General features: G+C 37.4%; 1 protein-coding gene across 4 annotated transcripts; it reads right to left on the bottom strand.

Annotated features, from left to right (window-relative positions):
- Positions 1–3,204: 3,204 nt before the first annotated feature.
- C1D (C1D nuclear receptor corepressor) lies at positions 3,205–23,971 on the bottom strand. 4 transcript variants are annotated; one of them, XM_010360053.2, is made up of 6 exons: positions 23,904–23,956; positions 13,979–14,055; positions 7,878–8,024; positions 7,040–7,106; positions 6,684–6,739; positions 3,205–4,058 (listed from the first exon to the last, which is right to left on the bottom strand). In XM_010360053.2, exons 3-6 carry the CDS (start codon positions 8,013–8,015, stop codon positions 3,894–3,896), a joined length of 426 nt encoding a protein of 141 aa, XP_010358355.1. In that variant the 5' UTR covers positions 8,016–8,024; positions 13,979–14,055; positions 23,904–23,956; the 3' UTR covers positions 3,205–3,893. The 4 variants fall into 4 exon arrangements, with proteins under 4 accessions (XP_010358355.1, XP_030777327.1, XP_030777326.1 ...); XM_030921467.1 differs by lacking the exon at positions 23,904–23,956 and adding an exon at positions 15,621–15,641; XM_030921466.1 differs by lacking the exon at positions 13,979–14,055 and having other exon boundaries at positions 23,904–23,971.
- Positions 23,972–25,471: the final 1,500 nt, after the last annotated feature.

Below are 25,471 nucleotides of genomic sequence, written 5' to 3'. Positions count from 1 at the left end.
CAATAGCTATCACTATAGCTCTCTTTTCCGAACACTTTACTAATCTTTCTGGCTGTGTTAAAAATTACGCCATAATCTCAGACTTCTTGAGGGAATAATAAAAAGTTATGCCATAAATAAGCACTTTAAAAAGGTACATCAAGTCAGAGGGTGGCTATTCCAAAGAGTAGTCTATATGGCTGTATGCCCACTTTGATAGGAAAATCAATCTGCAAACCAAAAAACATTCAAACCATTTTCTTGAAATCCCGCTAACAGTTAATAGCAAATTATTCAAATGAAACATATCTACAGAATTCCATTATAAAATTCTGTATACTTTCTGCCAACATAATTGTTAATGACAACTATAAAATGCTAATATATAAAATAAACAAAATATGGCTTGTATTTCCAAAACTGGAGATCAGAATATAGGGAAAGATAAATGTTTATATTTGTAAATTATATTCACATCACATTGATATAAAATAGGTTGCTACCAAGATCATTCAGGAAAAGAGTCACTGAATTTATCTGAGCAGGTTTTCTAACTATGCCATGAAGGGAGAAAATGAGATGTCAGTGCTTTTTCTTCCCTTTATATACCAAATTTAACTATTACATGAAGCTCAGAGTCACTGTTCACATCTTTCTCAGTTAATGTCACTTTGCAAAGCCAGAATTTCTAGTAATTTATTGAATAAAATTATAATTTTACTGTATGATAAACTGAGTGATTCCTCAAGTATCTTTTTCTCCAGTGACCTACTTAAGAAAAAAGTATTGACGTTCAATACACTGTCCATTTTTGAAGTCTTTCCTACACTTCTGGTCAATTTTAAATACCTTATTTAGAAATAATGCCAATCCATTTCTTTTTTCTTTTTTTTTTTTTTTTTTTTTTGAGACGGAGTCTCGCTCTGCCGCCCAGGCTGGAGTGCAGTGGCGCGATCTCGGCTTCACTGCAAGCTCCGCCTCCCGGGTTCACGCCATTCTCCTGCCTCAGCCTCCCAAGTAGCTGGGACTACAGGCGCCCGCCACTACGCCCGGCTAATTTTTTTGTATTTTTAGTAGAGACGGGGTTTCACTGTGTTAGCCAGGATGGTCTCGATCTCCTGACCTCGTGATCCGCCCGCCTCGGCCTCCCAAAGTGCTGGGATTACAGGCGTGAGGCACCGCGCCCGGCCATGCCAATCCATTTCTAATCGCTAAGTAGGATTCTTTATCTACAGCGCGTCTTAAAAACTAATCAACCTGACATAACCTTCTAATTCCAGGAATGTAACATAATTCAAGCTTCAATTTTTCACTTAACATACTTTTTTACTAAAAGGATTTCCTACAACTATGAACAAGAAAAAAATTGTACTTAAAATAATATTACAATGCAAGATCTCATTATTTAGTACAAGATTAATAGACTATAATTCTAATCTTAAAAATATCTATAGATGCAACTTCTCCAACTTGTTAATTCCCAAAGAGATTAATAAAAGATGTAATTAACACCTAAACTTAGAGCAGACTATCATGTGGAACAAACTGTTAACAATAACTGCACCATAGTCAAATAGATCAACCACACACATCATCCTTTATGGTTCTGAATAAGGTTAATGAGCACAATTTGTCATAAAATTTTCCATAACTCTAAGAAACTGAATTGAATAAAAAGACTATTTTTTTCTTAACACCTTATAAAAAAAGGATAAAGCCTGTAGTTATCATCTTTCGAACCTTGCACCTAGCACTGTATCTGGCAATATAAATGTCATCAAGTATATTTGTCAAAAGAATGAACAAGCAAGCAAATAAGCAACCCAATGCACTACAGCCATTCAGCTCCTTATTAGTGTGCTAAGTATTTAAAATTATACATAATAAAATGGAATATACTCAAACTTTTATTTCTACTAATAATAAATGAATTGCTCACTTAAGAATACACAATTTAATAGAATGTAGAGTTGGACTTCCATAAACCAATAACTCAGCTAAAACCAACAACAATTTTCTGCAATTGTATGACATTTTTCATTTAAGCTGTTTTTCTTTTATAAAATAGAAAATATACAGAACTCCAAATACATTTCTTTGCAATAACACAAAGACATGTACACTACACTTGATCTTAACAGTAACACATTTCTCATGTAGAAGTTATTTTTTAAAATAGCTAGAAATTTGGAGACAAAGGCAAAAAAAGGAGTAAAATAACTATAAATGTTCATTAATGTTCTTCCACTTCAAAAACTGTCTGACATCAGAGCTAGAAAAGACTTTCTGCATCTATCAGTGACTTCCTCTTCATGTGTCATAGAAAGAGTTCAACATGCTTTACAAAATCCATTACATTTTAAGACCATTTCCAATATCTGCTATCATAAATCAAGAAATCCATTTATTCAAGGTTACTTATGGAGAATTAATCACACAGAAAATTTTAACAACTCCTTTTTCAAAAATTAAAGTACTTTACTATACTTGGCATTCCTACACATAATGATATGGATTCAAACACTGAAAGCATTAAGGGCATGTAATTAAAATTCATGCACTTAGACATTTAAAAAAAGCTTTACTATGTAGTACTCTCTGTAACTAATATTCCAGAAAAATAAACCACAATATAAACACGATGTAATCTACTTTGGACTTCTCATCTGCTTACGTGGCATTACGTAACATAAGACGTTGTTCCAAAACACTTGTATGTACTTGATACAGTCCTCAAAAACATGAAATAAAAAAATCTGAAAAAAACGAGATGAAAAAGAACTGTGGGGCTGGGCGCGGTGGCTCAAGCCTGTAATCCCAGCACTTTGGGAGGCCGAGACGGGCGGATCACGAGGTCAGGAGATCGAGACCATCCTGGCTAACACGGTGAAACCCCGTCTCTACTAAAAAATACAAAAAAAACTAGCCGGGCGAGGTGGCGGGCGCCTGTAGTCCCAGCTACTCGGGAGGCTGAGGCAGGAGAATGGCGTAAACCCGGGAGGCGGAGCTTGCAGTGAGCTGAGATCCGGCCACTGCACTCCAGCCTGGGCGACAGAGCGAGATTCCGTCTCAAAAAAAAAAAAAAAAAGAAAAGAAAAAGAAAAAGAACTGTGGACACCATGCATCAGGAACAAAAACTCATGAATTTCTCTATTTGTGGTGACTTCTAAAACCTATCTTCCTAATTTGGAAGGCAAATTTACTCAAAAGATAAAAATACACAGGTCAGTTATACAACATTTTCAGCCTTTATTGAGAGAGTATGGTCATCATGCCAAAATTCATCCATCAACACACAACCTTATTTCCCATCTAAAGTTAATGAGAATGTATTTTATTTTAAATGGGACATAGAGGCAACATGCCAAGAATTAAAGTACAACCATAAAGTTTTAGTTTCACACTTTGAGTATCAACAAAGCAGTAATTCCTAAAATCATGAAAACATGATAAAATAACTACAGAAAAAAATGAACACTTAAGTCATTTCATGCTTTCTTAATGTCATATAGTGAAAACAGATGTACCTATAATTTCGGCCTACAGATAGCATACATCATAAGGTCATTATTCATTTAAAATAGTACAAATGTTTACAAAGAACATTTCACTTAAATTTCACAGCTGCTTATAAAATGGTATTTGCAAGATTGACCTATATAAAGAAATAAGAGTCTCATCAAAAGAGATGATAAATTATAAATATATAATATATCACAATGTTAAAATCCTCAGTGCAAATCAATAAAGATAACAATCTTTGGAAAGGAAAGTATTTAGTTTTACATATTTACTGTAAATTTACACATTAATTCAATAAGAAATACATTTAAACCTTGTCCTGCCACAGAATTATTTTGTGGGGGGGAAAAAAAGATGTACTTTTTGAATATGTGTACATCGAAACCAAAAAGTTAACTTTTACTTTTTCCTTTATTGGCAACTTTTGATGCATTTCTTGGTTTTGGTTCCCAGAGGGCATTTTTTACAAATCTTGAAGCTGCACCTCTGTCCAGCTTGCCAGCCTTTTTCTTGTCTGTTATTTCCTTGACTCTGTTCATATATACTCTGATTCTTTCCTTAAAGATAAAAAAGAAAGGCAATAGATTTACTAAGCTGTTCGCCACCACTAGATTTTATTATGCTGTACACCTCGGTTAAATTCAACATATATGTATTTATTGCCTATTAAAGTGCATGGTGCTAGGAAATGCAAATGAATAGGATAAATATGCTCCCTGCTTGCCTAAAGTTCACAGTTGGAGGGTGGGGAAAGGACAGATATTAAAAAGTCATTTCAGAAGTCTTCTGTTTCCAAAGAGGAAGAATCACACTAAGACATTACTCCACAAACAAACATTGAATTGCAAGTTTCTAGGTGGTTATACATTTTTTAAAATCACCATTAACACAAATCTATATATTAACTGTTTTGAATCTAAAGTAAAAACCGGAGCTTTCATATACTTGCAAAATACAAACTAAATTATCCTGAAATTTTTCTAAACAGGAAATACACAAGGTAGTACTTAACTATCTTTTCATGCTACCATCTAGTGTAACAATTAGGAAGAATGAAAATACAAATTATTCAATTTTATAATTTTGATTGGTAAATACATGAAATTTTCTACTAAAATATACAGTTCTAATCAGACTTTACAAGATGAGAAACATAATCTGTTGCTGTTCCACTGAATCTTCTGAGACCATTAATCAGCATAAATGGCTCTTATGCTTCAAATGGAGAAATAAAGTTGAGGCGAGCCATAAAATAGCAAAGTAAAAGACTGATCACTGCTTAAAAACAAGCATCATTAAAATAATCAACAGTTACATAAACATATACAGAAAAATGCAGAATCTTATAATGTTTTCATTGTGAAAGACTGGCAACTCTGCTCCACACTCTCTAGTGATGCCCCATTTCTGTCTGAATAAAGGCACAGTGCTTACAATGGTAGATACTAGTTGCAGCACACACACATCAACCCTGCCTTGGGGTCTTTGCCCTGCTTATTCCTCTGCCTAGAAGGATATTTCCTCAATACCCATACAGTCACTCCCTCTCTTCCTTACAGTCTACTCAAATGTTAACCTTGTCATTGAGGCCCTGACTTCAGCATTTAAAACTGCAGTCCTATTAAAGCACTCCAGTCCCCCCACCCTACCCTTTTTCTTTGTTCCCATAACTTTCCAACATACTACATATTCATATATATTTCTTATTTGTTTACTTTATTATGTTTATTGTTTGTCTCCATTAGATACAGTCTGGTGTCTGCCACAAGGGCAGGGATCAGCATTATTCACAGAGGAATCATCTCACTTGGAAATAATGCCTACCTCCCAGTAAGCCCTCAAATATTTGTTGAATGAGTAAACTCACTTTTCCCATTTGTGATATATACGGCAAATAAGTTTCCTATCACACACTAAGTCTGATCAATTAGTATCATTTACACAAGGTCAGAAAAGGGGAACAGGTTTATGCATGCTTTTTATTCACCAACCCTTATCTAGAATATTAACGTACTACTTCGTAAAGTAGATTCTGAGGTAGAAAGAAAACAAATGACCTTGTCCGTTCACAAAGACAGTATTAAGTACTCCAAATAACTTCATATTAATGGAAAAAAGAGAAACTGCATGTAAAGTCCATATTATGAAGTTGAAAACAGATGATATAAGCCATTATTTTCAGATCTGTATATCATATTGCTTTACACTTTTGCTTTAAGTATTTTTTCACAATTGTTTTATTTAAAAATAAATTTATTTCCCCCCTGCAAAAACTTTAAAAGAAGGAAATGTCTTAGACTACATGTTGAAAAACTGAACACAACAGATCTGGCTTACTCATTTTTAAAAAATAAATGACCAAGTGCTTTACTAAGTTGTAAATAACATACATATCAATTACCCTAAGACTTGAGAACAAGAATACAATGTCAAGTGTATTTCATATCTATATCTGCCTTATATTTTATAAACACAAAGAATCAATTTATTAATATTCTTATTCATAAAACCAAGTCAAGAAGGTAACCATAAGTTTGATTTCTAATTTTTCTCTTCAAATTGAATGATTTGATTTAATTTTTGAAGTCAGCAAAAACTCCAAGATACCAGATCTTACATACTGTACTTCTACATCTAAATGGAATACAAAGACAAACCTAGAAGATTTATTACAGGTTGTAAATATGTCTAATGCAGAATTACTGGACAGTACACATACAGCTGGTGCCAAAAAAGCTTTTAGCTTTGTTGCTGAACTGGATTCTTTACTGCTGAGAAAATGAATTAATGGAGGAATTGAAAAGGTGGGGGGAGAAACTTTCCCGTCTTTGCTAGTAAATCAACTAGAATATACTGTTAAGAACTATATAGAAGTTTTTTTTTTTTTTAAAGTAGTTCTAGAGATAAACAGGATTTCAAGAATTTATACAAAAAATAATATGTAAGTTATAAATAATTACTAGAATCATAACATTTTCCCATTCTGAGATTTATATAATATATGGAATACCAATTATCTGAAAAAGGTTTAAGAGAAAAAAAACTCAAAGATAGTAAGGTCTGGCTCACTTTCATAATTTCAACTCGAATTCTGTTCTCTCTAATTTGTGTGACAAAGGTAGTGTGACAAACTTCAGGAATACAACAGCAAACACATAAAATAAAAAGAAATAAAATCTTACCAATTCCTGTTTTACTGGATGTTCCTTAGGATTAACTCCTTGAGTTGCCAAATAAACTAAAATAGAAAAATTTCATGGAATAAAATGGTGAATGTATTAATTTAAAATATTCCAATTAAAGAAACTAGTTGTTCACAAAAAAGGAAAGTCCTACAAACAATTAAACTTTAAATTATTCAATCTCCATGTAATACTAAATCTATGTGTGGCTCACTGGCATCCAGATTTAAAAATAAATATCTATTAAAATTGTTATGAAGTATAATTGTATGTAAATTGTTAGCATTTTAAAAATAAATCATCTTTCACACAATAAGTAATTTGCTTTCTAATGAATTCCAAAGTAGCACACATACCCCAAAACATTGAATTTAATGTGTATGCAGAAACCAAATCCACTTTCGCTTGTTCAAGTGGGTCCAACTGTTAAAAAAGAAAAAGAGAGAGAGGGAAAGAGAGAAAGTGAGACAGAAAAAAAATACACAAACTTGGAACACCATCTGATAACATTTTAAACTTTTACCAAGTACAACGTATCAAAGAATTTTTTTCACTTCATATAATCCAATAACCAAATGATCTGAAAATAATTTGTAAAAAGAAGTTTTCTTAATAAGTGACTTTTGTCCACAAATTTTCACCTTAGGGTATCATCTTTAGTTAGACAAGGAAAGTGTACAACCCAAGAAAAATTCTTTTGAATTATTTTAATTTCGAGAGTTACTGATCTGGGTTTTGTATGTCAAAAGTAATTTATCAATATAAACATTGTACATGATGCATTTATGTATAAGAAGCAGGCTAAGATGCTTAGGCAATACCAAAGACAGAAGAAACATAATGAGATTTGTTTTAGACTGTCAAAGTCAATTTACTGTTTTTGTCCTATAGGGTTTCCAGAAACCCTGATCACATCATTGTAATACTTAAAAGGTCAAAGATAGAGTCTGTCAAAAAGAATACTGTGAGTGCTCCTTTTTTTTCCAAAACCAAGTTAAAAACACAGTCAGGAGGTTATTTCCTAAGGCTGGAGTTGTGTTTTGTTTCCCCCCTAAAAATACCCAAACACTAATAAAATTGAAATAAAGGGGAAAAGGGGCATAGGTCATTAATCTGTTTCTTCTTCCACATGTTTCATAAAATAGCACTCTGTTTTATGAAATTCATTTTTAGGAAATTACATTTTTAAAATACCTTCTGCAACAACTCATTTCTAGAAACAGACATCATGGTCTTCAGCATCTCATCCACAGCACCAATGGAATTCTCAAACGCTGACAAATACTCGTGAATTTCTACTGGATAGTCTTCATTAATTTCTTCACCTGCCATTATGGCTGACTGGAAAAAATTAAATTCTTTGAATTCGTATTAGAGACACAGCTTGTTCTTTAGTTTATTTCAAAAAAAAAAATCAATAGGTCATATCATGTATTTCAAAGGCACTAAGAGTTAAAACCTGAAGATAAACAAATCTTTTTAGAATTTAATTCCAGATTAGATACATTCCAATTTGTCCCCTTCTTAAGTTTCCCGGGGGGCTGTGGAAGAAGAACCAACCGAAGCCCACTAATGCTATGCACACCAAACTCTCAACATTTTTGTTTTGTTTTGTTTTGAGATGGGGTCTCTCTCTGTCGCCCAGGATAATGCAATCACCACTCACTGCAACTTCCGCCTGCTGGGCCCAAGGGATCCCCCCACCTCAGCCTCCCGGGTTGCTGGACTACAGGCCCATTGCCACCATGCCCAGCTAATTTTTTTGTATTTTAAAGAACTTTTAAAGAACTAAAGACATGATTACCAAACATGAGATAGCAATAATCAAAATCCTACATTTTAAAAACTGTTGAATTAGTAAAGCAATTAAAGTTTGATAAAGAGATCTCCTAATGATTGCTGAAGAAATAGTAAGCAAAGCACTTTTTTAAGAAAAATATGTATTTCAGTCCTTCTAAATATAGGTGTCGATCTAAGAGCATGTTATATTAAACAAAAAAAGTAAAAATATTAGGTCTAAAATATGTATCACAGAAATCATTTTTCAAGCCTATATATATTTATATTTATATTCCTTAAGCTTCTTTAAAATATTAATAGGAAATCCAAAGAGTCCATAAATCACATAAAGTCCATAAGCAGAAAAGAGGAAACTTGGGGCAAATAAACAATATGGTTTTCATTTGTGCTAGTGTATACTCTGACAGCCCATACTTTAAAAATTCACCTATATCAATGTATTATTAAAGTATCTAAGTCCAAATTTTAGAAGCAATTCTAAGCCATAGGTAACATCTTTAGAATAAAAAAAAATTGTATTAACAGAAATACCTCTTTATCACATAGGTAAGGAGGACAGCATGAATGTGTATGACAGCAAAGAGCATAGCAGAATGGAAGTAAAGAGACTCGGGCTTTCCGTCTTGCTCACCAACTTTGTCACCTGAGATAAATCACTGAATCTCTCTCGGCCTCAAATTCCTCATCTATAAAATAAGGCAGTTGTTCTTACGATCTGTAAAGTCCCTTACAGTTCTAAATGTCAGGATTACTTTTAAGTTTGAAAAGTACTATTTGAGTATTCAGTGACAACATATCAACATTTCTTCTGAATGAGTATATTCCACTAAGACATCTGGTTTCATTAAAAAAATAAAGTGAAGTCTATCTATTACTACTTGAGTTGTGAAGTTACTATCCAACTATTGTGCAACCAGCAATTAAACAAGGCAATAAGAAAACTACACAGAAAAGAATTGATTTCCAATTTCAAAAGGTTAACTGAACATATGCATTTGCCTCTCATCCCTCCCCAAATCCCTACAATATGACAGAAGAAATATAAAAACATGAAAATAAAAATGCTGGAAACCAAGAAAAGCACAGATCTACCAGCAGACTTCAACAGTAGAAACTGTGTAAGCTAAAGAGCAAACTGGGCTGGACATGGTGGCTCATGCTGTAATCCCAGCACTTTGGGAGGGAGGCTGAGGCGGGCAGATCACCTGAGGTCAGGAGTTCGAGACCAGCCTGGCCAACATGGGGAAATCCCGTCTCTACTAAAAATACAAAAATTAGCCAGGCATGGTGGTGCACGCCTGTAATCCCAGCTACTTGGGAGTCTGAGGCAGGAGAATTGCTTGATCCTGGGAGGCAGAGGTTGCAGTGAGCCAAGACTGTGCCACTACACTCCAGCCTGGACCACTACACTCCAGCCTGGGCAACAGAGCTAGACTGTCTCCCAAAAAAAAAAAAAAAAAGAGCAAATGAGATCAGACTGGAAACAGGAAACAAAGCCAAGAAACCTTACAAACAAAAGAGAATGAGAATTTAGAAATATCCCCAAGAACAGAGCCATTAAGGGCTGAAAATAGCTAACCTAATCTCCAGATCTGTGAAAGGACAGCTCCAGCATTTATTGCCTAGATATTTCCTCACTTTATGTAGAATTTTGAACCAATAAATTTGAAAATGTAAATGAAAAGAATGACGTTCTTGGGAAGATATCAATTACCAAAACTAAAAAGAAGTACATAAAAACCATACAGATCATTAACCACAGAAAAAGAATTACACAGTAGTCAAAGACCTACCCTCCAGAGAGACTCTAGTCCTATAAGATTTTACAGGTAATTTCTTTCAAACCTTCAAGAAACAGTTAACTCCTATGGTATTTAGCTGTTTAAGAATATAGAGAAAAATGGAAAACTTTTTTCTTAACATACACAAAAATAAACTCCAAATGAATTAAAAATGTAAATGTATAAACATATTAGATTATATCAAATATTTATATCTAAATGAAACCCAAATGCTATAAAAGGAAATGGCTGACAAACCACATAAAAACTTTTTTGAAAAGTCATACATGGTAAAAGGATACCATAAGCAAAGTTAAAAGGCAAGAGACAGCTAGGAGAAAGTATCTGACAAAATATCACAAAGAATTAGACAGACTAAATAAACAGTTCCTAGAAAGCAATAAAACAAATTAAAATAATGAAGATATCATCACCTATCAGATTGGCAATAATTCTGAAGATTAAGAATGTTCAGTGTTAGAAAGGTTATACACTGAAAGTGGAATATAAATTGGTACAGGTTTTTAAAATGCACATACCCTTTGACTCAGGAAATTCTTTTAAGAATCTAGCCTATAAAAATCCTTGCACATATGCATATAAATTAAAATGTCCTCCTTAAATTTGTCTCTGAATTTCCTCCAGTTTGTCTTGTATCAAATTGTCCCTTTGCTGGACTATTACCCATAAGTTTAAATGTTTTACTTCTCCATCTAAGAAAGAAACCAAAAAAAGAAAAAAAAAAAATCTTGACTTCATATCACCCCCCAGCTAAGGCCCCATTTTCTCCCTTTTACAACAAACTCCTCAAAAGAGGTGCTTATACTAAGTCTCTAATTCCCCTCCTTCCATCCTTTCTCAAATCTCTTACAAACATACGACCTTACTTTTCTCTCAAAATTGTACTTAGCAAGGTCACCCACACTGCCACATGGTTAAATTCAATGGTCAATTCTCAGTTCTCCTTGAGTGACACTGTTGACTCCCTTCTCTTGGTTTTCTTGGTTTCCCTTCTATCTCACTGGCTCCTTTCTTGGTCTCTTAGATACAGCCTTCTCCCATTCTCAGCCCCTTAACCAAGCTTGAAGTGCCCAGAGGCTGTTCCTGACTCTTTCTTCTCTAATTTACTCCTAGGTGAGCTGAGGATTTTAAATTGCTTTAGTAAACTGAAGACTCCAACATTTGTTTCTCCAACCCTGACCTCTCCATTGAAATTCATATTTACATTTCCAACTGCAGAGATACTCAGCTGGAAATGTAAATATGAAATTCATATTTACATTTCCTACCAGAGATACTCAGTGTCTCTGGTAGGATGTCTAATAAATTCTCGAATGGAACCTGCCCAAAGCCAAATTCCTAACCTTGCCTACTGCAGTTTTCATCATTTCATTTCATGGCAACTCCAACTTTCCAATTGTTCAGTCCCAAAATTTCAGAGTGATCCTTGACAACTCTCTCTCACTTCATCTTTAATACACACCCAGAATTTAACCATGTCCTACCACCTCAACTGCTACTATCCTGGTCCAAACCACCATCAAACCATGCCTGAATGCCCTCCTAAATAGCTTTCTTGCTTCTGGCCGAAGTCTATTATCAAGAATATAGAGAGATCATTAAAAATGTAAATCAGATTACGCCATGCTTCTGCTCAGAAACTTCCAAAGGCTTGTCACCTCATTCGAAATAAGACAAAAATGCTTACAGTGGGCCCGGCAAGGTGGCTCATGCCTGTAAACCCAGCACTTTGGGAGGCCAAGGCAGGAGGATAGCTCGAGCCCAGGAGTTCGAGACCAACCTGGGCAACATGGCAAGACCCCATATCTATAATTAAAATATATATTTATAGGTTGGGTGCGGTGGCTTATGCCTGTAATCCCAGCACTTTGGGAGGTGAAGGTGGAAGGACTGTTTGAGACTAGGAGTTCAAGACCAGCTTGGGCAACACAGCGAGACCCCAATTCTATTTTTTAAATCAAAAAAATAAATAAATATTTATCTTTTAAAAATCCTTACAGCGGGTTCAAAAAGCTCAATACAATTTGCCCTGACTCCCTATCACCTTCTGTGACTTCATCTCCCACTCTCCCTTGCTTATTTCACTCCAGCCACAATAGCCTCATTGTTCTTCCCCCATGACATCAGGCACATGCCTACCTCCCTTTAGACTTCTCTCCTTCCTAGGATAATCTATTCCTCTCTTCCTCCCTTACCAACACCTTCAGAGCTTATTATGTTACCTTCACCAGATCTCCACTCAAATGTTATCTATTGGTATCTCTCTCCTAACCACCCTATTTTAAAATGCACACCACTCCCCCTCACTCCCTATCTCCTTCCCCACCTTACATTCCTCAAGTATCAACTAACATGTATTTATTTGTTGCCAGTCTATCTCCAAAAGGCAACTACATGAGAGCAGGAATTTTTGTGATTTGTTCACAAGCACTGCCTGACAGTCAATAAACATTTGTTGAAATAAACTATAACAAAATATTGGAAATAATCTAGATATTCATCGACAGGGAAACAGTTAAATGAATTACAGCATATTCATCCTTGAGAATATTACATGTCTTCTAAAAATAAACAAGTAAATCTATATACAGTAACACACAATGAGAAGGAAAAAGTCAGAGAACAGAGAACATTGTATATAACACATAATGTACCTAATATATGCCATTTGGCTTTAAAAAAAAAAAAAACTATATACATACATGTAGAAAAAAGTCTGGAAGGAGCATACAAAAAATAGACATTTTTTCTGAAAAGAGACAAGGATTAGGGAATAGGTTCAAAGCAGACTCATTTTTTTAACTCTTCATTCTTCATTGTTTATATTTTATTTCAAAAAGCACATATTAAATTTTTAATAAAAAACATTTAAATAAAGGCACAATAAAGTATTTTGGCTTTTAACAAATACTGTATGTATTTTTTAAAAACACAAAAGGTCTTTATTTAAATGTGAATTTTTTCATCAAATTTTCCTATTAGAAAACATTTCTTTTCTTCAGAAGAACATAGTAGAGATTTTTCCTGCAATTATTCCCTGTCCCTAAGCCCCAATAAACAAGCAGTTATTTGTTGTTAGAAAAGGCAAGGGGGACTAAAAAATAAAGGCTCTTCTATTATGAGAAATTCCTCCTAATTCAAGCGATTTCTACTAACATTTTATATAGGCAGTTGCTGAATATTTATTCCTTCCACAGAAAAAGCACAGAAATTTCCCTCCGTCCCCTTAGCTACTCTGACCCCAGGATCAAGCAATGACTCTACGGTATCAGCAGCAAACACCTGAATAGCACTGATTATGTGCCAGGCACTATTCTAAGCATTCCACATGGACTTGTTCATTAAACTCCAGATGCAAGAAGTGGCCAATGAAGTAAAGACATGCTAGGCCGGCCGTGGCTCAAGCCTGTATCCCAGACTTGGGACCTGACGGGGATCACGATGAGGAGATCGGAACCATCTGTGGAAACCCGTCCTACTAAAATACAAAACTGAGTGGCGGGCGCCTTGTCCCACTACTCCGAGCTGAAGGAGAATGCGTGAACCGGAGGCGAGCTTAAGCAGTGAGCTGAGTCCGCCCTGCCCCATCCGGGCACAGAGCGGACTCGCCTAAAAAAAAAAAAAAAAAAAAAAAAAAAAAGAACATGCCTAAAGTTGTAAATGTTAAAATTTCCAAAGAAGAAAATAACTCACCCAGCTCTGCTCCTCACCCTCCTCCCGGGTTCTATAGGTACTCCTCGCCCTTCCACACACTCCTTCTAAAACACTGGCTGCAGAGGTAGAGACAGACGGAGAAGGCGTGAGAAAACTTGCTTCTCTTCACCACTCAGTAGGGTGTGGCTGAGACTAAGGACCTGGGTTGGGGGGATGCTGCCCAGTAACCCTAACAGATGTTACTGCCACTCAGTCCCTCCTCTCACTGGTTATACAGAAGCCAAAGTACCGATAGCAGAAAAGAAGAGTGCATAGCATCACATACAGAACTGAAGTCATCAGCTACCTCTTTTCTTCAATTCTCCACTTCAGGGTGGCCAATCCAGGCATAAACCTGGGAGGCACCCCAAATCCAATCAGTTCCTGGCAATATGGCTTCCTTAATCTCCTCACACCACAAGCTTTCCTCCATTCTCACTGACTAGATTATTTCAACAGCCCTTGAGTAGTGTCCCTATTATCAATTTTTCTCCACTCCCAGTTTTAGAATATTACAAAACATGCTTTAAATAGTCTGGTAATGGTACTCCTCTGTTTAAAATTCTGCAGCAGTTCCCTACCACATGGAAGATAGTTCCAAACCTCTCAGCATAGATGCAAGGCCCATTATGATGTGGCCCTTGCTTGTCTGCCTAACCTCATCTCTCATGGCTCCCCTCTTTGAATCCTAGAGCTGTGGCCATGATGGCAGTTTTCCAAATGTGCCATGCTCTCTCACTCTCAACTTGCACCTGTGTGACACTCTAAGCCTGAAATGCCCTTCCAACTCCACTTTGTTCAAATCCTGCTTATCTTTGGAGGTAAAAAATAGCTTTCAGTTCGGCCAATGAAGACTTCTCTGCATGCTCTCCTTCTATGCTCTCTGTCTGGACAAATATAACAACTATAAGCTGTCATGTCACTTAAAACACTATCTCTTAATGTATTTTTATTTACTTGACTTCCCTTTTGACTACAAGTTCCTTGAGGGGCTGTGTCATGTTCATATTGTATCCCCAGTGGCTGACACACAAGGTGACTGTATCTCTCAATTTGCCCAAGACAGTTCCACCTTATGCCTGTTGTTTCAGCTTGCCATCAACTCGGCTCCTTTCCTTCTCCGAAGTCCCAGTTTGAACAAAAAAATTATATGGTTACCCTAAACAACGTGGTTCTCTGACCCTTATTACCACTTCCCACCCCATTTAGCTGGAGAACAGGAGCATCAGAGGAGTTACCCTTTGCACCAGTCAGGTTTCAACTAGAGAAGCAGAACCAGTAGGAGATATGTATTAACAGAGTTAAGGCAAGAAACTGGTTTACATACGGCAAGCTATCAAGGAAGGAACTCATGCTGGACCTCTTGGCTACTAGCTGAAACTGCTGTCTACAAGTGAAATTTCTTCTTTTGGGTCAGGGAAACCTCAGCTCTGCTTCTAAAGCCTTTCAACTCATTGAATGAGGCCCACTCAGATTATCTAGAATAATCTCCCTTACTTAACTGATTATGGATTTTAATCATAGCTTCGAAATACTTTCACAGCAACACCTATATTCATGTTTAACTGAGTATCTGCGGGCTACAGCCAAACCAAGTTGAAACATTAAAAAGACAATCACAGCCAGGCACCATGGCTCACACCTGTAATTCCAACACTTTGGGAGACTGACAGGAGGATCACTTGAGCTCAGGAGTTCAAGACCAACCTGGGAAACACAGATCCATCTCTAAAAAAGAAAATATTTTTAATTAGCTAGGCATGATGGCATGCACCTGTAGTCCTAGCTACTCAGGAGGCTGAGGTGAGAGAATCACTTGAGTCCAGGAGTTCGAGGCTGCAGTAAGCTATGATTACACTACTGCACTCCAGCCTGGGCAACGAAGCAACACCTGCACCCCTTTAAAAAAAAAAAAAGACTATTTCACTAAGATATATTCCTGGCATCACAAATACTATTGCTCTGACAATACTTTCTCACAACAAGCTTGTTATTTTGATTATCAGGTTCCCAAGTAACAGAACTAGACTTCAAATTCTAGCTAACAAATGTAGAAGAAATGACAACTTAAAAAAGAATCACGACTTTGCAACCCCTAATGAAATTATAGGTTTAGGCAATGACCACCAATAGATCACTAAAAGTAGGTGAAACACACATATTATGAACCTCCTGATGCGAGGCAATATAACACACACAGCACCATCTGCAAAGCATTCCCAACTCCCAAAAAAGCTGAATCTGAACAATTAAGCCTACAGAGCTAACTTCCATTTTACCGGAAATATAAAGGATAGAAAAACAAATTAACACCACAAGAAAGCAAACAAATATGGAGTGAGAAATACAGTACTCTATAGGACAACTGATCAGGTTTCTATAACAAGTCAATGGCATGAAGCAAAAAAAAATGGGGGAAGAAAGAGGAAGAAGAGATTGAAGAGATTTAAGAGACATAACAACCAAATGAAATACATAGACCTTGTTTGGATCTTGATTCAAATAAACCAAGCGTAAAAAGATAGTTCTGTGAGAAAGAAATCTGAACATGGACCAAGTATTAGATGACACCAACAAATTATTGATAATTCTGTCATCTATGATAATAGTAATACAGTTATATAAGAAAATTTCCCTGTCTTTTGAGGATGCACACTAAAGTATAGAGGGGTAAAATTAGGTAGTAACATTTTGAATTTGCTTTAAAAAAAAAAAAAAAAAGTAGCCTCCACGAATTATTACAACTTTGAGAGAAAAGATAAGAACCTATGTACATTATTTCTATAGTGAAATTAGATGGCTAACTCACAAACTAGCCTTTAGAATACAACTCAGTTCATATATAGGGGAATAACTAAAGAGAAGGTGTCATCTAGAATATTTAAGCAGCTCCATTATATCTCATTTCAATTCCAGACATAACTAGGGTGAGGAAGAGGAAGGTTACTGGGTGCTCACTATATCTGTGATACTTGCTGAACATATAGTCTCAAATGAAGTTTGTATTACTAACACTTCCAACAAAAGGCTGACATTCTAAAGTGTCTATTTATTTCAAGAGTATCACAAATTCCTTATTTTTTTTTTTTTTTTTTTGAGGTAAAGTCTTGCTCTCTTGCCCAGGCAGTGGCTCGATCTCAGTTCACTGCGACCTCTGCCTCCCAAGTTCAAGCAATTCTCCTGCCTCAGCCTCCCGAGTAGCTGGGATTACAGGTGCACACCACCACGCCCAGCTAATTTTTGTATTTTTTTAGGAGAGACAGGGTTTCACCATGTTGGCCAGGCTGTCTCGAAATCCTGACCTTGTGATCTGCCCACCTCAGCCTCCCAAAGTGCTGGGATTACAGGTGTGAGACACTGATCCCATCAAATTCCCTTTAAAAAAAAAAAAAAAATCCTAATTTCTTATATTTTTACCTGGCCCTTAAAAATGTGGGCAAAATAAACAAATAAATAAACACCCAAGAGTAATGCCAAATAAAAAACTAAAAAAAGACATATGCAACACAAAGATTTTTTTAAGCCTCTATGAATCAATTTAACAATAACAAAAAAAAGTACACACAATCGAAAAGAAAAATGGGCAAAGAAAATCAACAGTTCACAAATAATCCAGATGACCAATAAGCGTAAAGAAAGCTACTCAACCTTACTGATAATTAAGGAAACATAAATTGCTAGAATATGATGCCATTCTAAAAATTAAAGAGATTAACAGTACTAAAATGGACAAAGGTGAGCTGAGAACAGCCTCCCATTCACTATTAGTCAGGGTATAAATTAGTTTAGCATTTTTGTGGGGTAATCTGCACTATGCTTCAAAATCACCTATGTACACCTCCTTTGACCTAGCAATTTTACTTCTCAAAGTATATTTTAATGCAAGATAATGTTTAAGGACTTCCACTGCAATGATCTTTAAAACAGTAAACTTTAAAACAGAACAACCCACACATCCATTATTAGAACCTGGTTAAATAAATTATGGTATGCCCACCTATTAAAATACTATGCAGTAGTGAAAAGGTACGAGGTACAGCTTAGAAAGATTCCTAAGATATATTAATTAAGTGAACAAAAGTTGAAGAACATCATATATAAAACATCCTATTTATTTATTTATTTATTTATTTGAGATGAAGTTTCGTTTCTGTTACCCAGGCTGGAGTCCAGTGGTGCGATCTCAACTCACTGCAACCTCCCCTACTGGGTTCAAGTGATTCTCCTGACTCAGCCTCCCAAGTAGGTGGGATTTCAGGCATCCACCACCACGCCTGGCTACTTTTTTTTTTTTTTTTTTTTTTTGTATTTTTAGTAGAGATGAGGTTTCACCACGTTGGCCAGGCTGGTCTCAAACTCCTGACCTCAGGTGATCTGCCCGCCTCAGCCTCCCACAGTGCTGGGATTAGAGGTGTGAGCCACCATACCCAGCCCATCCTATTTATTTTGAAGAAAATAAGATATATGAGTATGGAGGCATATTTGTATGGTATATGCATACAAGTTTTCTTAAAGGATCCAAAAGAAGCTGTTAACTGTGGTCACTTCTGGGAAACAAAACGCAAGAAAGTGAGGAAGTACATTTTGTTACACTCTCTGAATTACAATTTTTAAAGAATAAAATATGTAACATAATACTTAAGTTTATAAATAAAAAGTTCAATCATCTCAAATTTTGAAATTTACTTTATTCTCAAACATACCAGATAAAAATGTCATTTCCCCCTACTTAGCAGCAACAATTAAACCTACGTTCTTTACCACTATTACATTCAAAGAACCATATAAATGTTTTTTCTACCTCTAAATTGTCTAGCCACCAAGTGGCTATTTTCCTCTATTCTCATGGTACAAAAGCCTCCTCTGGCCTGCTTGCTACATGGCTAAACATCCCAGTCAACTGGTTTAAAGATGCTTTTGCAAGTTCTCATCTTCTCTTCCTGCCCCCTAGCCAAACATTCTGGCTCTAGGCCTACTGAACATTCATTCTTAACGAAATTCAAAAAAGACATAAATTAATGCTACCCAACCTCAAGAGGTCCTCTGTCAGTTGCCTGACAGTTCCTTTATTTATCCCTGATACCTCCTCAGCACTTACTGCACAATGTCTTGTAAATGAATAATATTTACTGAGCATTTACCACATGCCAGTCACTAAGGACTCTCTTACTCAATAGATATTTAATGAGCCTCTATGACAGGCAGCCCTGATACTTGGAAGATAATAGGAAGCAAAAACTTGAATGCTCTGCACTTACTGTTTAGTGTGGATGATAGACACTAATCAAAGAATCACGGAAATATAAAATTACAACAGTAATATGAAGAAATAAATTGTGCTATGAGATAGTGGACATGACTTAATCTGAGGGAAGACAGAATGCTTCCTCAAGAAAGCACTCGATGACAGAGACTAGTTAAGCGACAAAAACTGTAGTGCGGGCGAGGAGAGTTCTCACAACTCTACGACTGGGCACTAAAATTAGCTTCACTTTACAGATGGCACAACAGAAACAGGTCACAGGGCTGGTAAGTGGTAAAGCTCGGCAGAATGGAACTCAAATCGAATGGAGGAGGAGCATCCCTCACAAATCCCATCAGTGGATTTGTGTGGGATGCTCTCTGGACAAAATCTTTTATACAATGTAAAAGGTTTGTTCCTCCCTGAAAGTCTATTCCTGTAACCCTTCCAGCCTTAACTCCCATCTTTACCCTATTCCCCAACGTCACACTCACCTTCTGTTCCTGTCACTACTCCATGTGACCAGAATCTCCAACTTCCTTAGCAATGTTCAGTAGGCCTGGAGCTACTGAACATGGGGCATTAGCAAGTGGCCACAGAGGAAAGAGGACTGGCAAAAACATCTTTAAAACAGCTAACTAGGAGATGTGACCATGAAGGAAGGGAACTGAGGTGCTGTCATAGCCCTTTCCCTCTACTTGGAATACCCGTGTTCCTCCGTTTTGCATTGCTATGCAGGAATACCTGAGGCTGGGTAATTTAATGAAGAAAACAGGTTAGATTTGGCTCCCAGTTCTGCAGGCTACACAACAAGCACGGTGCCAGCATCTGCTTTTGGTGAGATAAAGGGGGAGCAGACATGTGGCATGGCAGGAGAAGCGGCAAGAGAGAGGAGTTTCCATGCTCTTTTAAACAACCAGCACTAGGAGTGAACTAACAGAGTGAGAACTCAACTCATTACCTCAAGGACAAAACCAAGACATTCAATCTGCCTCCATGACCCAAATATCTCCCACTAGGCCTACCTCCAACACTGGAAGTCACATTTCAACAAGAGATCTGGAGGAGACACACACCCAAATCATATCAACCTCCTCTTCATAACTGTCTCCATTTTCTTGGCCTATCAATCCTTTAAAACCCACATCAAATGGTCCCTCCTCTATAAAGGTGTCCATACCTCCCAAACAAAGGTAGTCTCTTCTTCCTCTTTGCTCCCAAGTTTCTCTGAATATAACTGTAATACAGTTATCACACTGCCGTGCAACTATCTGCTTGACTTAACGTAATCACATATCTATCAATAACACTCCTCAAGTTCTTGATAAATCCAAAGGTGTCAATCCTCATTTCACCCAATCCATCAGCTGCACCTGACAAAATTGAACATATTACTCTACTCTAAATTCCACAACACCAGACTCAAAATTGTCCTTGTCCCTCACTGGCTGCTCAGGCTGTCTCATTTGGTGGTTATTCCTCATTTTCCTAACTTGTTAATGTTAAAATGCCTAAGGACTCAGGCCTTGTGCCCCTTCTCTTTTCTGTCTACATTTACTCTTTTAACGACTGTCTCCGGTCTCACAACTTTAAATACCATCTGTTCACTGACAACTCCCAAATGTCTGTTTCCAGCAATGACCACTCTGAAGTCCAGAATGAACATACTTAACTGCCTACTCAATCTCTCCCCTTAGATGACTAACAGACATCACAAACTTATCATGTCCTTAACTGAACTCCAAACCTTCCCACAAACCTGCCCCTCCCACAGTTTTCTACTTCTCAGTTAATGGCATTTCATTCTTCTAGTTGCTCAAGCCCCAAACTTTGACAATAAGCTTATTCTTACAATTCACTTTCAATCTGTAAGCAATTCTGTTGGCTTTTCCTAGAAAATACATCTAAAATTAAACTGCTTCTCCACCTTCACTTCTTTCCAATTAAGATGTTATCATCTCATCTGAACCACAACACCTCCATGATTAGTCTCCTGGTTTTCACCTACCCCACCCCACAACAAACTATTCTTAACACAGAAGCCAGAGAAGATTCTATTAAAACCTAAGTCAGGCCAGGCGCAGTGGCTGACACCTGTAATCCCAGCACTCTGGGAGGCTGAGACAGGCAGATCACCTGAGGTCAGGAGTTTGAGACCAGCCTGGCCAACATGGTAAAACTCCATCTCTACTAAAACTACAAAAAATTAGCCGGGCGTGGTGACACGTGCCTGTAATCCCAGCTACTTAGGCGGCTGAGGCAGGAGAATCGTTGGAACCCAGGAGGCGGAGGTTGCAGTGAGCTGGGATTGCACCACTGCACTCCAGCCCGGGCAACAGACCCAGACTCCGAACGAAAAGAGGAGGGTGGGGTGGGGTGGTGCAGGGCAGGGCAGGAAAGGAAACAAAAGAAAACAAAAGAACAGAAAATAAAGTAAAGTAAAACAAAATAAAAAATAAAGTAAAATAAAATAAACCTAAGTCAGATCATGTCACTCCTCTGCTCTTACCTTTCCATTGGTTATGTACTCACTGGGCTATTCCTCAAGGTAAGATTCATGTCGAGGTACATTTTGAACTCCACATCACTAACATAATGTCTTGTCATGTATTAGGTATTTAGCAACTATTTGTTAACTAACTAAAACCAACCTGGGTAACCTAAGACCTAATTTTGGAAACTCTTAATATCAGATTACAGTTTGAGCTTACAGATACTAGAAAGTCACCACATGGATCCAAACAAACATATGATCATGTACGTTCTGGGGCTCCTCCCATTTCTACACCAAATAATTATACACAGTTATGAACTAAGCCCGAGAATAAATCCAACATGATTGTGTTTTGGAACTTGAGAGCCACTTGCTGTTGCTGCACCAGGATTCTATCACTCGTAATGAATTACTGGAATGGCTTTTTTGCACTGCATTATCTCAGGAGAAAACAACAATGAAATGTACACACAAGTTCTCAATAAATATTGCTGTCTTGGGCAAACAGTGACTCCATGTTAGTATTGTCTGTGACTCTCCTTCAGTCTCACAGTACAATTCCTGAGTACATACAGACTTCTTCCTTTTCTAAAAAAAGATATTAACATCTAAAAATAAATTTATCCAGAAGTCTAATAATAGAGGAGTATATAAATTATGAGGATATTGCTCAAGATTGAGATGAATAACTACATTCGATTAAATTTACTTCTATTCAATGTTTAAATCAAAGCATTTCCAAAATTACATCGATCAAGCAGCAAAATTACCTTCCAAAACATATGGAAGTGGCTTATTACAATCACCTCATTTCTGAAATAACAGTAGATGGGGTTGCTGCATAGATTAAATAAATAATGTAGATAAAAGCCATCAGAACAGGGCCTGGCTCAGCACTCAATACATTAGATAGTATTTTACTAAAAGTCAAAGTTATCAAATACTCTAATCCATTGTGGACTATGTAGAGCCATGTTTGAAGGGTCAACTGTTTGGAAACAGTAGTTGAGATAATATATATGAAGAGCCATTTGAAAAGGTAAAAGCAGTTAAGAAAAAAATTGCATTACTTCTGAACTGTGATACATACAACACAGCTAACTGAAGGCAGCTGCAGTATCTTTTGACTGAGAATTTTATTTTGAAAAATCATTATTCACACTTATCATTACCTTTCAAAAAAAACAATGAGTTCTATCATTTCCACTAAACACAAACATTTCTCTGTACTTCAGTAGGGCTAATCTGTTATTTCTAAATCAAAAATACAGGGTTAAATAAATGAAAGTATAATTGGATTGTTTGTAACACAAAGGGTAAGTGCCTGAAGGGATGGATACCCCATTTTCCATGTGATTATTACACATTGCATGCCTGTATCAAAACATCTCGTGTACCCCATAAATATATACACCTACTATGTAAGCACAAAAATTTTAAATTTAATTTTTTTAAAAATCACGGTTAAGTCTTGTTTCAGTCTACCATCAGGCAGTCCTAATGGGTTAATAAGTGGATAGCAGACATCTCATTGCGACAAATACGTCTGTATCAAGCCAAAACAATTGTATTCAGCAAACATGAAGACATTAAAGCTATTTTCAAACAAGTTTTAGTTACACTTAACTTTCCCGGGTCATCAAGAAAAACTGCTCTCTTGGATTACCCACTACAGATTTCAGCTAAAGGTCGAAATTAGCCCACTATCTCAGATGGGCTAATACTGCAGCGGCAAGCAGTCTGTGAATGTGAATGACAAACGGAGCTAACACAGTAAAGTTACTCCCCTAGACGTCCCACTTTAGCCTCTCTCCCTAAGCAAGATTTGAAGACAGCTGAAAACTGTGAAGTCATGTTTTTTTATTTTTGTTTTTAATTTCTTCGTCTTCCAAGATTTGAGAAGGGGGTGGTTAACAAACTAAGAAAAAGAGAAAGACCGGGGCAAGAGAGAGAAATGAGGGGCCGGGGTAAGCCAAAGCCTGCAAGCAGCCCTAAAACAAGCGGAAGTGGGGGACCTGCAGCAATGCTGCCCCAACGAAGAGCTGTGAGAGACTGCATTCCTGGAAGGCTACGCAGCCAAACTCCGATTCTCTCAGTCTGCCCAGAGGATTACAGGGGAATCCCAGGAGAGGAAAAGCGGAGTTAAACAGGAGCAGGAGACAAACTGAAAGTACAACTTTGAAAAATACCTCACGGCCTTCGACTACAGTCTCCCGGAAAGCTGTCGGGCAACGATGACGACAATCACGCGCCGGCTGTGCACGCGCCGCGAGAGGCGCTTTCTGATGATCTCACGCTGCTCGCCACGCCCCCGTTCCTTCACTCTTCTCTAAAGGCAAATCTCAAATTGAGTAGTTCAGAGCCATGTTGTGGGAGAGGATTGCGGCGGCACTCTGGAACCTTTGTCTACATTTGTACGCGGCCAACACTCACCCCAAATACAGGTTGAGTGTATTTAACCAGGAAAGAAATCTTAGTTACTGAAACTTTGTTTGGGTTTTTACTTTCCCGGAAGCTTTTCCAGGGCCCTTACTGTTACTGGGCTTTTATTGTCTGCCTCAAGATCAGCCTCTTAGAGCAGCTTCCCAGATTATCCGTGGGGAAGAATGGGTTATTTTTCCAATCTGTCAGTAAAAGATAATTCTATAAAATACAGTAAAAATGAATTAGTAGAAAAATGGGGAAAATATGTGCAAAATACAAGCCCAAATGTTTTATTATTAGTTTCAATAAATGTAAAATTGCATTTCAATGTATGCAATCAGAAGAAACATAATATAAAATAAAGGCATTAACAGAAACTGCACATACTGTTCATTGAAAGTTTAGTATAAGCGCTTGAGCATTGTCTTAACATTTGTAACTTGTCATTCCACAGTCGTAATTTGATAAAAATTTATGCCTGAAGAGTTGTCCGTATATTAAATGCATGTAAAAGCATTTTGAACAAGCACCATGTATGTAATATTTAAAGTTTTGGAGGAGGTTACAAGATGGCCGAATAGGAACAGCTCCAGTCTGTAGCTCCCAGTGTGAGTGAAGCAGAAGACAGGTGATTTCTGCATTTCCAACTGAGGTACTGGGTTCATCTTACTGGGGCTTCTCAGACAGTGGGTGCAGCCCACAGAGCAGGGCGGGGCATGACCTCACCTGGGCAGCACAAGGGGTCGGGGAATTCCGTTTCCTGGCAAAGGGAAGCCGTGATAGAGGGTACCTGGAAAATCGGTACACTCCCACCCTAATACTGCATTTTTCCAACAGTCTTAGCAAACGGCACACCAGGAAATTATATCCCGTGCCTGGATCGGAGAGTCCCACACCCACAGAGCCTCACTCACTGCTAGCACAGCAGTCTGAGATCGAACTTCAAGGCAGCAGTGAGGCTCCGGGAGGGGCGTCCTGCCATTACTGTGGCTTCAGTAGGTGAACAAAGTGGCTGGGAAGCTGGAACTGGGTGGAGCCCACCGCAGCTCAAGGAGGCCTGCCTGCCTCTGTAGACTCCACCTCTGGGGGTGGGGCATAACTGAAAAAAAGGCAGCAGAAACTTCTGCAGACTTAAACGTCCCTGTCTGACAGCTTTGAAGAGAGTACTGCTTCTCCCAGCATGGAGTTTGAGATCTGAGAACGGACAGACTGCCTCCTCAAGTGGGTCACTGACCCCTGAGTAGCCTAACTGGAGACACCTCCCTGTAGGGGCCGACTGACAACTCATACAGCTGGGTGCCCCTCTGAGATGAAGCTTCCAGGGGAAGGATCA

Source organism: Rhinopithecus roxellana, chromosome 17, assembly GCF_007565055.1.
Source record: "Rhinopithecus roxellana isolate Shanxi Qingling chromosome 17, ASM756505v1, whole genome shotgun sequence".
In the NCBI taxonomy this organism is placed as follows: domain Eukaryota; kingdom Metazoa; phylum Chordata; class Mammalia; order Primates; family Cercopithecidae; genus Rhinopithecus; species Rhinopithecus roxellana.
This window is presented reverse-complemented; position numbering and strand designations above follow the sequence as displayed.